This window comes from Lampris incognitus, chromosome 19, assembly GCF_029633865.1.
Source record: "Lampris incognitus isolate fLamInc1 chromosome 19, fLamInc1.hap2, whole genome shotgun sequence".
Classification (NCBI taxonomy): domain Eukaryota; kingdom Metazoa; phylum Chordata; class Actinopteri; order Lampriformes; family Lampridae; genus Lampris; species Lampris incognitus.
The window spans coordinates 6,512,992-6,525,958 of NC_079229.1; the positions used below are offsets into that span (position 1 = coordinate 6,512,992).

Below are 12,967 nucleotides of genomic sequence, written 5' to 3' on the forward strand. Positions count from 1 at the left end.
TAGCCGAGCTGCGAACAGGTTCGGAAGTGGTTAAATGTGGAGAAAATGACTTTATCACGCCACAAACCAGACGGATATAGAGCCGCAAGGGGGGGGGGGGGGAGAGGGAGACGAGGGAGGATAACTGGTCGCCCATTAAAAGATACTGGCTCCGGCTACTCCGCAAAGGCCTTATCGTTACACAAGACAAGGGGTTTGTGACCTTCAGCCATTAAACAGCCCTGTTAATTGACTAATAATAAAATGTTTTTATTGTGCGAAGGGGCCTTTAGTATATAATTGAATTCCTCCCTCCTTTTTTTCATCTCTCTTTTTGCTGAGGTTGTAAAACGGCGGGGGGCGGGGTTCATAGTGGTAGTCGAGAGGAAGATCCCCAGCTCTCCTCCTCCTCCTCTGCTTCCACAGCTTGTTTCACATCTTTATATTCGCCATCCCTCCGTCCACTCATCCACCCCTCTCTCTCCCTTTGCGGCAAACTTCACATTTAAGCCGTTCTCATTAGAGCGCAGATTACAGCACTCGAGCCTATTGGTCCTCATTAGCGCCCACTGATCCTTGGCTGGGCCCGTGTCCTAACATCTTTTAATTAGCACTCTGGAAATCTAATCAATGTAATAACTCAGATTAATCTCCTCTTTTGCACTTATTTTCCCCCTGCTCTTTGATTCCGGCGTGTTCTTAGCTCGTGGCTCCAAGGCCACGATAATGTGGGCTGCGTTCGGAGCCCGGCGGGTAGGTGAAGTGGATGGGGAATACTGGGCTGCTGAAGGTTTTTCTCTGCCAGGGTTTGATTCCACTTCATAATGAAGATTGATAAAAAAAATTAAAAAAAAAGATTGGCTGAAAAAGGTATAAAAGCTCACGCACGTACTCAAAGCATACCTGTATAGCAGATGGGGGGGTGGGGGTGGGGGGGGGGGTAGTAAAGCAGTTGTCCTTCATCCAGGCAGGCGCAGTGGTACTGGTGCACTATGTAGGGGGCTTCGGGGGGCTTCCCTTCCTAAGAAGAAAATTCTTTTAAAGCCTTCTTATTAACTCCTCGGGGGGAATTACAACAGCACTAATACTTCATTTGTAAGAGAGATACGGCTGAAAGACCGGCGTCGTCAGTTCGAAACTACTGTCAGGATGCGCACGACTCCCAAACCGCGGTGTCTTATGAGCTCCACATTGTTTATCGCATGCTGCCCGCCCAACAGTTGAGCTTTGCTCCCCAAAACCAAGAGGCCGTTTGCAGCAATGATAGTCTCCCCCCCCCCCTTCTTTTTTTTTCTCCCCAGCCGTACTTAGTCAGTTACCCCGCTCTTCCCGAGCCGTCCCGGTCGCTGCTCCGCCCCCTCTGCTGACCCGGGGAGGGCTGCAGACTACCACATGCCTCCTCCCGTACATGTGGAGTCGCCAGCCGCTTCGTTTCACCTGACCGTGAGGAGTTTCACCAGGGGGTGTAGCGTCTGGGACGATCACGCTGCTCCCCTCAGTTCCCCCTCCCCTCCGAACAGGCGCCCCGACCGACCAGAGGAGGCGCTAGTGCAGCAACCAGGACACATTACCCACATCCGGCTTCCCACCCACAGACACGGCCAATTGTGTCTGTAGGTAACACGGGGAGTCGAACCGGCGATCCCCGTGTTGGTAGGCAACGGAGTAGACCGCCACGCCACCCGGACGCCAGCAAAGATGAAACGGGTCATAATTCGGTATGGTAGTTCACATCTTGTTGGGCCACCACAGTGGCGTATATGTTGAGGAGCCGCCGTGGTCTAATGTCAGGCAGCGTGAACAGCTTTTCTAGCCCGCGGAGACAAACGGACAGGAAAGGCTGCGAGTTTCTCCGCAAGTGCCCCGGTGAGAGCACCGGTCCACGGCGCAGGCTCGCGGAGTGATGTGAGCTGAAAGCCGAGACTGGCTCGGGCATAGGGCGGCCATTTTGTGCCCAGTCCGACGCGTTGTTTTGCTGGGTGTCACTGTGGCTGCACGTCAGAGACGGTGGCGGCGAGCCGCGCCGCAGGTCTCGTTAGGACACATGCGCTGCTACAGCTTTGACGCAGACGGATGGACGCCGGACCCTCGCATCAACCTGAGGCTCGCAAAGAGACACATGCACCGTAGACTCTACGCCCAAATACATTTGCCAGATTATAATATTTTTCCTTAATTACTTGCAAATATTCTCGCCAAAATCCATCGATAATATGATATATACACACACATATATATATATATATATATATATAGATATATATATATAGATATAGATATAGATATATATATATATAACATTCCTGTGTATTATCACCGGTGTACATGTGTATTAGAGCGTGGCGTGCCACTGCCAGGTTGGCGTCCGTGCACCTCGGTGTACAGTAGAGCAGGTTTTCCACGCCAGCCATCTAGGGGCAGACATTTTGGCGTGATTGTGGCGGTGCAGGCAAAGGCATCACGGTGAGACGAGACACCGAAGCTGCCATTTCCTCGCAGAAGTGGCGTGCCGCTCGCCACGGGACGACGAGGGACACACACGCCGCGCATATTTGCACACACGGCCACGCTGAATGCACGTAGAAATACACGTTTCTCTCTCGCAGACGCACACACGCGCACACTCAAGTAAACACCACCCACCCACTCCGTCAGGCCAAGCACACTATGAAATTGCATCATACACTCAGCGAGACAAATGCGCTAAGATGATGCACAGGCGCCCTTACTGTACAGTTTGAGGATTCAGAGCCAGGCGCAGGAGGAAGGGGGAATAAGCTTGTGTTTATTAGCCGCTCCCTTGGCGTTCTCTAAATTGCCTTGTTTGCTCGGCACAAGCACACAAACAGATGCTGTCCTCTCTGCACAGGGTAATTCTCCGGGTCTCTGGGTACTTAGCGAGAGGCCTACCGTGCCCCGCACACACACACACACACGTGCACAAAAACACATCCGCACACGGACTCGAACGACACGCATATCTGCATACGTTTTGCACACGGAGGCCGCCGTCGATACCACACGAGGGGGTATTTATATAGAATTTGTCGCACTGGCTTTGTGCTCGCTTATAATCGCGGCAGCACTTTCACACGGTAGGATTCATACGATAAGGGCCCCCCCCACCACCACCACCACCTCTCCACATGCGGTAATGAACCCCCCCTCCCCCCCGTTCAGCGAATCTTGTGGTCTCTCCAAACCTTTCAGCGACGTAATTTCACTCTTATTAGGAAAATCTGCATTTTAGGAGGGAGCAGTGCTATCAGTTGAAATTAATCTGCTTTGACTGAGCCCTAATGTGACCGCAGTCATCGAGTAATTATTGTCTGGATGGCTGTGCACCAGCCTTATAACCACTGTCTCTCTCTCTCTCCCCCCCCCCCCGCCCCCCCCGCCCAGACAGGGCTGGTATTGGTGTGCGAATGCCTCTCCAAGGGGCTGGTTACAGTGGGTGAAGTAGGCATGTCATTTAGCGCTTGATCGGCGAGTCGTGATTAGCCTGCCCCGTATTATTGTGATTAACGTCCACCCAGCGGACGACTGTCTCACTGTCATCAGAGATGCCATCTGAGATCTGGGGACTCTGGGAGAGGGGCCAGGGGGAGAGGGTGGGAGTGTGCCACCGCATAAATACCCACTCGCGTTCTTGGCTTTTTCCCCTTAAACACACACACACACACACGTCTTCTCTCCCTCACGCTTGTTTCTAAACTGTCCGCCACTCGGGCCGATGTCCTCAACGACCACGATGTCCTCCCTCCCCCCCCCCTCCCCCCCACCCCTCCACCGCAGCTGTGTTTTGTCTGTGTGTCCGCTCGGATTATTTAAACCTCCTCCGCCTCCCTTTGCCGTCCCGTGTCGCGTAGTAATATCTGTCGTCGGGCCGCACGCCTCGTTGTCTCTCGACGCGTCCAGACTCTCGGCCCTCGTCCTCCTCTCCGTCGCAGCCCTTCGTCGTCCCCCCCCCCCCACCCCGCCCCCCTTTTTTTTTTCATCTCGCGCCCAGCGACCAACAAAGGCAATTTCGCCATGGCTGATTATCGTAACGGAGGCGGTCCGAGAGAATACGCACATCCTCACTGTACGTCAAATTAGATCACACAGAGCCGAGTGCCCCCCCCCCCCCCACACACACACACACACACACAAACACACATACAACTCAACCCCCCCCCCCTCCCCCTCCCCGTCCCCTCGCCTCAGATGAACGGACGCTTATACGGAGGGAGGGGGGGGGGCACAGAAAACGGGCCTGACTGCTAGCTACACACACAGCAGCCGGGAGAGTAGCCAGGGCGTGTCGCGTAGCAAAACGGCACCTAGCATGAGACGAAGCGGTAGCCTCGGGCGGCGAGCGCCGTGCAAAGACGTGACACGGCGGAGCGGGAAGAGAGCTAAGCGTCCGTTTAAGCAGAGAGGAGCGTTCGCGTCCTGCGTAGAAATCGACCGAAATCGGGGTCGCACGTTCTCAGCTCACGACGACGCGCTGCGGCCACTAAATATTTGGATGCCTCCCACCCGCGCAGCCACCATTTTCTGCATGTGTGTGTGTGTGGGTGGGTGGGTGGGTGGGTTTCGTCCCTGTGTAATTACTCGCCCGAGCCCGGCCCTCCTCCTCCACGGCGTCTCGTGCATCTTGCCGGTGGAAAAGAGTCAGTTTTGATTACAAAGTAAACGCTGCAGCGTCAGACAGGGAGGGCTACATGCTGATATGCATTCTATCAGGATGATTTATGCAAATTATGCACATTATTCCCCGCAGGAACCTCTCCTCGGAAACTGCCAGGATAAATTGCCGGAAATTAGCCATAAAATTCAACTGTGTAGGGAGTGTGAGGTGAAGGCCCGCCGAGGAGCCAAGGACGTCGGGCCGCCGTGGTTCTGCTTGGCCTGGCCTGCCTCCCTCTCTCCCCCCCCTCCCCTCCCCTCCCCACGCTTGGCATTCATGGCTGTTAAAGACCTCTGCTCAGACGGATCCACGCTTGAAGCCTGGAGTAGCACGCCACACGTCAGCCACATCAGCCGGGCCAAGTGTCACGCTAACGGGCTACGTTTCGGGGGGCGCGCTCTCGCGGGGTGACAGACTTTCCAACAGTAGGATGTGGAAAATGCCCTCCAGCCCCTCTTGTTCTAGTTTGCATTTTGGGATTGTGTGGGGTTTTTTTTTTTGTTTTTGGTTTTTTTGGGTGGTGGGGTGGGGTGGGGGGGGTTCTAATAGAATAAGCATTTTACTTTGCTTAAATCCAGGTCGGTATCCCTGCAGGTTAGCAGTGGGGAGAGGTTGTTGACGCTTCCCCTCTCGGCTCCGTCTTGATATAATCGTTCGAAATCCCCCAAACGAACGAGTTAGCCGCTCGCCGAGCGACCCCCCCCCTCCCCCCCTCAAATCCCGTTACCGTGCTCGGGCCGGGGATCCTTTTAATCTGTTTTTATGTCTTTGTTTACAGTAGCGGAGTTGACCTTGGCCGCGGCGCTTTCTAATCTCGACGTTCGATTGTCATCAGAAAACTGTCAAACCAATCAGGTGATGGAGAAACATACAGGCGACAACATGTAAACAAGGAGACGGCGGGAGTCTCGCACGCAAACGCCGACCCGCTTACACGGGCCCGCCTGCCCGGCCTCCTGCTGTGTGTGTGTGTGTGTGTGTGTGTGTGTGTGTGTGTGTGTGTGTGTGTGTGTGTGTGTGTGTGTGTGTGTGTGTGTGTGTGTGTGTGTGTGTGAAAATTGTGTCATGCTCATGTCTTTATTTCACTGCAGGACTCTGAGTTAATGAATATCAAAGAGTGGAGATGAAATCCAGCTTGCCTTCTCTTTAATGGACCCTGAGAGGGTCAGCATCTGCATATTGATCGAATAAGGTGAGCTCACTCTCTCTCTCTCACTCTCTCTCTCTCTCTCTCTCTCTCTCTCTCTCTCTTCTCTAGCTCTCTGTCTCTCTCTAGCTCTCCGTCTCTCTCTCCGTCTCTCACTCTCTCTCTCTAGCTCTCTCTGTCTCTAGCTCTCTGTCTCTCTCTCTCTAGCTCTCTCTCTCTCTCTCTCTCTCTCTCTCTCTCTAGCTCTCTCTCTCTCTCTCTCTCTCTAGCTCTCTCTTTCTCTCTCTCTCTCTCTCTCTCTCTCTCTAGCTCTCTCTCTCTAGCTCTGTCTCTCCCTCTCTCTCTCTGTCTCTCCCTCTCTCTCTCTCTCTCTCTAGCTCTCTCTCTGTCTCTCTAGCTCTCTCTCTGTCTCTCTCTCTCTCTCTCTCTCTCTCTCTCTCTCTCTCTCTAGCTCTCTCTCTGTCTCTCTGTCTCTCTCTCTCTCTCTCTAGCTCTCTGTCTCCCTCTCTCTCTCTCTCCCTCTCCCCCTAGCTCTCTCTCTGTCTCTCTCTAGCTCTCTCTGTCTCCCTCTCTGTCTCTCTCTCTCTCCCCCTAGCTCTCTCTCTCTCTCTCTCTCTCTCTCTCTCTCTCTAGCTCTCTCTGTCTCTCTCAGGAACCACAATAATAACATGCTTTGGTTGCATTTTGAATTACACTCGACATAGAATCGTCACTGCTTTCTCCAAAAACATTCCAGTTCACATCATCACCAGTAGTTTTCTCGTTGAGGTTTTGCATATTTCAAATTTGGGGATTTGTTTGAAAAGGAGCCCTCCAGTAAAAAATTAAAAAAAAAAAAAGACAAAAGAAAAAGAAAAAAAAACACCAAGAGGGTCATTTTAACTTTTCATTCACGAGCCAGAATTTTCAACTTGATTTCTAAAAGCATTTAAAAACGTCTGCAACTCAAAATGGGTAAACTCTGCACGGCACCGAGAAATCTGATTTATTCTTATAATTAATTGGCAAAGTATTTGTACAACAAAGCACTTAAGTCCACAGCACCTGTCTTTGTTTGCTCAAATCCAGGGTGAATTGTAGTGTGTGTGTGTGGGGTAAACAACCTGTGTGTCGCTGCTGAGCGCGGCGACCCCGCTCCGTCCATGACCACATCACAAATTACTATGCTCTGGCATGACGGGGTTGTAATCCCGGGGGAATAAAAGAACATCAGATTATAGCACAAAGAGAGCACCGGCGGTAAACAGGGATTAGGGGATTAGGTCGGAGTTTAATCTGATTAATAATGGAGGCGAGGCAGAAACGTCGGGGATGTTACTCAGTAATTATATTCCGGAGGAGAGGATAATCACGCGTTGCTAGGTCATTTATTGTACCCTGTTAGAGCTCTCAGAACTAAACACGGCACCATATGTTTACCTGACCCCGAGGTTGCCTCGGGATAAAAAAAAATTAAAAATAAACCATAAAAAAAAAAAACCCAAAACAAAACAAAACAACATTCCCTCTGCAACGAATTGGAGCTCATTAGACGAGCATGAAATCCTGCAGACTGACTAGGTGAGCATGGTTATTGCTGCAGCAAGAGATGGGGTGGATGGATGGGTGGGTGGATGGCCCGGACGGCGTTCACCCTCAAGATGGATGGATGGATGGATGGATTAATAAGAAAAAGAATATATCAATGGATGGATGGATTAATATTAAAAAATAATATATTAATAATCTGGATGGGATGGAGGCGAAAGAACACTTTTCTCCCATTACACGAAAAACATGATTCAACCGAAAGTCAGATCAGCGAATCCCAGGCCACAAAAACTCCCTGCAAGATAAACCAAAAGTCAGACAGGGAAGTTTGATCCCCGGAGGCCCCTAACGCCCGGGCGGGGCGTATAGACGTCTGTATGTTTTGCGGCTGCTTCGGTCGGGAGGCGTGCACGCAAAACACAGAGGAGGCATTATGCAGCGCTATCGCTCGCCCGACAAAAGTGAATTACGGTGCAGGAGTTGATTTGGTGCCTCAGCCGAAGCAGGACATATTTCTTCATACGGCGCCCGTGACACAGCCTGGATGATTCAATTGCCAGAGTTTTGCCTGTTACTGATACGAGGGGGACAGTTTCATTCAACACACACACACACACACACACACACACACACACACACACACACACACACGTGTACACCACATCCGCGTTATGAATAGGCACCCTGCAAGCTCGTGATATGGTAAATTGGGTATTTTACAGTTCGTGAAAGGTTCCCCCCCCCCCTCATCTTTCTCTTTTATTCATGACCTCCGAATCTGGCGGGAAACGCCTTTTAAGATCGATTCAGCGTCACCGGATTCACGAATAAGAGCGGAAGATGTTGGCCAGGACAGCGCCCGGCTGTCGGGTCGGCGGGCCTGGGGAAGAACATCTCGCCCGGCTGTTGGCGTGGCCTTACGTACGTACGACATCTCGTAAAGCGCCTAACGGCGACGGCAGTGACGCCAGCAGGTCCCACCCGAGCACCGATCCGAGCTCCTCGACGGCCCATTAAAACCGGGTTCCCCCTCCGTCTTCATCCGAACGCCGCCCCCCAAAGAGCTGCGCGGCTATAACGGCTTTTAAACGGCTTATTTGTGCCGCGGTTTACTTTTCCTGCGGGTCCGGCGCTCTGTCTTCCAGCACATATGGCTCCGTCTCAGCCCCGGGGGAACGGCCTCCTCTGAGCTAATGGGAATATTAGCATGGGCTAAACGCTCCAGTCATTTGGGCTTTAATGCACGTTGCATAATTAATGTTTCTGCAAAAGTCTCAATGGCGCGCGGCGACGGAAACAAACCAATGCTTTCTGCAGGTGCGGGGTTTATTTTAACCGACTGAAACCGAAACAGGAAACGTCTCCAGGCTTTCGCTAGCCTGCAGGTCGGGGGGCCCTGGAGGAGAGAGGATGGCAGAAAGGGGTCTCGCTGGCGGTAGTTTTGCAATGCCAAAGCCGGTTGTAATGTGCACCTGATTATTTGCCTCTTTTCCCCCGCTGTTATTAAGGGTGGTGCTGCGAGGGTTCGAGGCGTGCACGGAGCCTCGTGATGGGATTGGGCGAGACAGTGTAATGACCTTGTTGTCAGAGCGGCTCATGCAGACACAAAGCTAAGATGCGAGACTGGCACCCGGCAGCGCCACGTGATCGATCGGGGAGCAACGGCGCCACCATTTAGTGCTTGCTTTTGCTCGCCGTCGTGAGTCAAACACGCTGATTATTTTTTAGCTGTTAGATATTTGCTGGGTGCTTTTGTTGTATTTCTTTTAGAAAGGATTTGACGCTCTTTCACTCGTCCGTTTACGGAGTTTTGCAGCGCCTAATACCATCTACTGAGTTGAAGACCAGAATAAGACGAAATCTCCTTAATCCCGCTGTTGTAGTCCTGCAAGAGTAAACAACACACCACAGCAGAATCTTGCCTCGCATGACCCTTTTTAGTGTGTCAGCTCTTACACATTTGATATCAATTCATATTATTATATATATATATATATATATATATATATATGAACTGGTTGCATATTATGTCTGTTACAACTCTTCATGAGTCATGCCGGCATTGATCTAAATAGTTGGAGATTGAAAAACTTTTTTTTTTTAGCTGTATCCTCTTTTTTCCTTAATTACCCCTGACGACGAGTCTGAATACAATAAATGCCCAAAACTGCGTCGACCCTGTCCATGGTGCTGAAGTCCCCCCACCAGTGCTCCTTAACTACAGCCGGACACTGATCAGGCGCCACGACACAGCAGTATCCGTCTCCTTCTGTCTGATGCTACGTGGCGTTAACAGGCCCAGTGACACTAAATACACCCCAAACTAGGCCGAGGACCCCCACCCACCCCACCCCCTGTTGGGTCCCACTCTCTTTTCAGAGAGATTTCTTTCTTCTGGAGGAAACCCTGTTCTGAGGCCGCTGCTGCTTCTTCCGGGTCTGTGTGTGTGTGTTGTTGTTGTTGTTGTGGGCAGGGGGAGTGCGCGCGAGCGCTGCGCGACGCACGCGGCCGGCGTCGTGATTAAAGGCCCCGAGTTACGGCAGCGAGCGGTGTCGTAATCACGTCCCTTAATCACGTCCCGGAGGCCTAATTGTCCCGCTAACGACGCGTCTCATCAGCCCAGCCCAAGGTAGGCCTGCTGCCGTGCGCGCGCTGCTGACGCGTTTCCTCGCGCACCTCTCGTGGAAAATCCTGTTTTGTTTTTTTTGGGGAGCAACACTGACCCCCCCCCCCCCACACACACACACACACACACCTGTCTTCTTCGCCCGGCGGTTTTGATGTAGCATTTAACCATATTCGGAAACCCCAAAGGGAGGATAAAAAATAAAAAAAAGGAAAAAAAATAGAATACAAAGTAACGCATCAAAAACTCGTGCGCAGAACATCAGACACGCCGCCGGACCCCCCCCCCCTCGCGAAGCGGGCGTTCCCTTTGTAAGCGGTGAACACGATACATTGTTTCCGTCGCGAGCCAACTCCGCACGGAACCTGCGGATACAATGGCGCGGGCCAGAGTAGCCGCGCTCTAACCCCGCGCGGCTGCTCTTCTTCGCGTCACACGAACGGACAGAGAGGATCTCCGGTGTTCAAAATATGTTTAATAAAGCTTTTCTCAACACTGGAACACATAACAAATGGCCCTCCGTGTATCTACAGTGAACCCGCGGCCTGACCTGACAACGCGACCCCCCCCCTCCACCCAACCCCAACCCCACGACAAGGCCACACTTTGATCAGCCCCAGTCAATACAGTAAGGCATGCTAACAAACAAAAATATCCCAAAATGGAGAAATTGTCAAAAAAAAAATGACACATCGAAAGACTTGGTTAAACTTTTGATTCAAGCTTCCGGTTTCTTTTTTTGTTTTTTTTTCTCTCTCTCCGAGATTTTATTATTTCACAATGCCAAAGGGGATCGCAGCGCTCAATAGGAGGCGCGCGCAGCTGTTAAACAAGTGTTTAGATTGGCACATAAAATAAATATACGGCGTGAGTTTGAAGCGCTGCGCTCGCCGTGTACTAACTCGTTTCATTTGATTTTCCTGCTCCACCCGCGGTCCTCTTGCGTGCGCTCTGCGGGGGGGGGGGGGCGAGGCCCGTGCCAGCGAGCACGCGGCAAGTTAAACGAATGTCAAAGTATAAAAGCAAAGCAGCGAAGGTGAGAGCCGAGCGAGCCTAACGCTTCCGGGGGAGGTGTCCATCGATTCAAGTGTGTGTGGGTGGGTGGTGGTGGTGGGGGTAAACAAGTCGCGAATTGTCAGGTCGCCCAAAAAATCTCCACAAGGGTCCATAAAACTGAAGTTAGTCAACATCTCACTCACCCCCGCCAGGCGCGCAGCCACTCGTGTATACTTCCGTTTGGTTTTCCACTCTCATTCAAACCAGCACTTAAAGGATGATATATATATAATATGTATATATGTACACAATCAAGTATTGTCTGAACAGAAAGCGCGTCTGAATGCATTATTTTCTCTCTCTCTCTCTGTCCCCCCCCCCTCGTTGTAAATATTATAAAAGTATTCATCGGCGGCGGTCATTTCTCTTGTCTCTGTGCGTCCTGGCCGCGGCAGCCTTTGCCAAGTTTGGCCTCCTGCAAAACGCGGCGTCGGCAGAGGGAAGCGGGTGTCCGTCCGGGCTTCGCTCGCTCGAGTCCGGTCAGCCGCTCGCCAGCACGGCCGGGCGCGGTCAAGGCTTGTCGGTGCACTGTTTACAGAGGCTGGAGTTGACGTTGTTGAACAGGGCGCATTTGTCGGGGCACGACGACCCCGCCACCCCGGCGGTGAAGGGGTACCCGGGCGGCTGCTCGTACGCCCCCAGGCCGGGAGCCGCCAGGGCCGCGGTGGCCGGTAGCGAGGCGGCGGAGATGGCCTGTCCTTGGTTGAGATACGCCACCAGCCTCCTCATCTCCTCCAGCGCCTGCGCCTGCATGAGGATGTAGTTCTTGGCGAGCAGCAACGTGGCGATTTTGGAGAGTTTGCGCACCGACGGGCTGTGCGCGTAGGGGATGACGGCGCGCAGCTCGTCCAGCGCGTCGTTCAGGTCGTGCATCCGCCGCCGCTCCCTCGCGTTGATGTTCAGCCGCAGCGTCTTCTGCTCCTTGCTCTTCTTGCCGCCCCCCTCGGCTTTGCCGCCCGCTCCCACCGTCCGCGGGTCGGCCAGCAGGACCATGTCGCACCGGCCGTCGCTGTCGTCGTCGGGGCTCTGCTCCCCGCCGCTGCTCTCCGCCGCCGAGGTCCTGTTGGCGCTTTCGCCGTAGTTTACGCACAAGGATCCGGTCGGCAGCCCCAGGTGGGGCCCCCCGCGCCCCGCCGCCAGGCCCCCCGGCTGAATGGGGTCCGAGTCGGCCTGGTCGAAACAACCGATGGGGGACTGGCGGTCTCGGGCTGCTAGTTCGATGGCCGCCGACGGCCTGAAAGGGTCCATCTTCTTGCCGGACACGGCGCTGAGAGTTTTGTGGAAAATGTCTCCGGCGCCGTTCAAGTTCATCCTCCTGTCCATCGCCTGCGTGGGTTCCGTGTCGCAGGCGAGGCTATGGTCGCTCCCGGAGACTCTGGCGCGTCTTTTCCTCAACTTTCTCTCCCCCCCCCCACCCCCCAGGCTGCTCCGTCAGTGTTTTTTGGGGGTTGTTTTTTTTTTAAACTAAAGCTCACCGGACTCGTCAGCCGAGGTGCGCACACGACCAGGCGACTCTCCGAAGTAATGACAAGTGCTCCTCTGCGCTCTCCCCTCTCTCTCTCTCTCTCTCTCTCTCTCTCTCCCCCCTCTCTCTCTCTCTCTCCCCCCCTCTCTCTCTCTCTCTCTCCGGCTTCACCTTCGACGGATCTCGACAGCGATCATCGTTACGCACAACACGCCGGGGTCTTTTACATCATTATCCTGAGGCGGGTTATTAAAGAGGATGCGCCTATTGGGACGCGGCGCTCGCTCCCACTCTCTCTTCACCCAATCAGGTTAACGTTTTAATTAATGGCATGTAAACGGTGACAAACAATACCGCGTGCGCCCTCTCGCTCTCTCTCTCTCTCCCTCCCTCTCGACGCTTTTACAAGGTTGTTATCGATGCTCTCTATAAACGACACGCGGGTCTGCTCATTCGGACCAGCCGCCGTGCGCGAGAGCCTTTGGCCCTTTT

The 12,967-nt window shown here is 53.1% G+C and overlaps 1 protein-coding gene across 1 annotated transcript; it reads right to left on the reverse strand.

Annotated features, from left to right (window-relative positions):
* Positions 1-11,520: 11,520 nt before the first annotated feature.
* Positions 11,521-12,333, reverse strand: bhlhe22 (basic helix-loop-helix family, member e22). The gene has a single exon (XM_056299818.1). It carries the CDS (start codon positions 12,331-12,333, stop codon positions 11,521-11,523), a length of 813 nt encoding a protein of 270 aa, XP_056155793.1.
* Between the last annotated feature and the right edge of the window lie 634 nt (positions 12,334-12,967).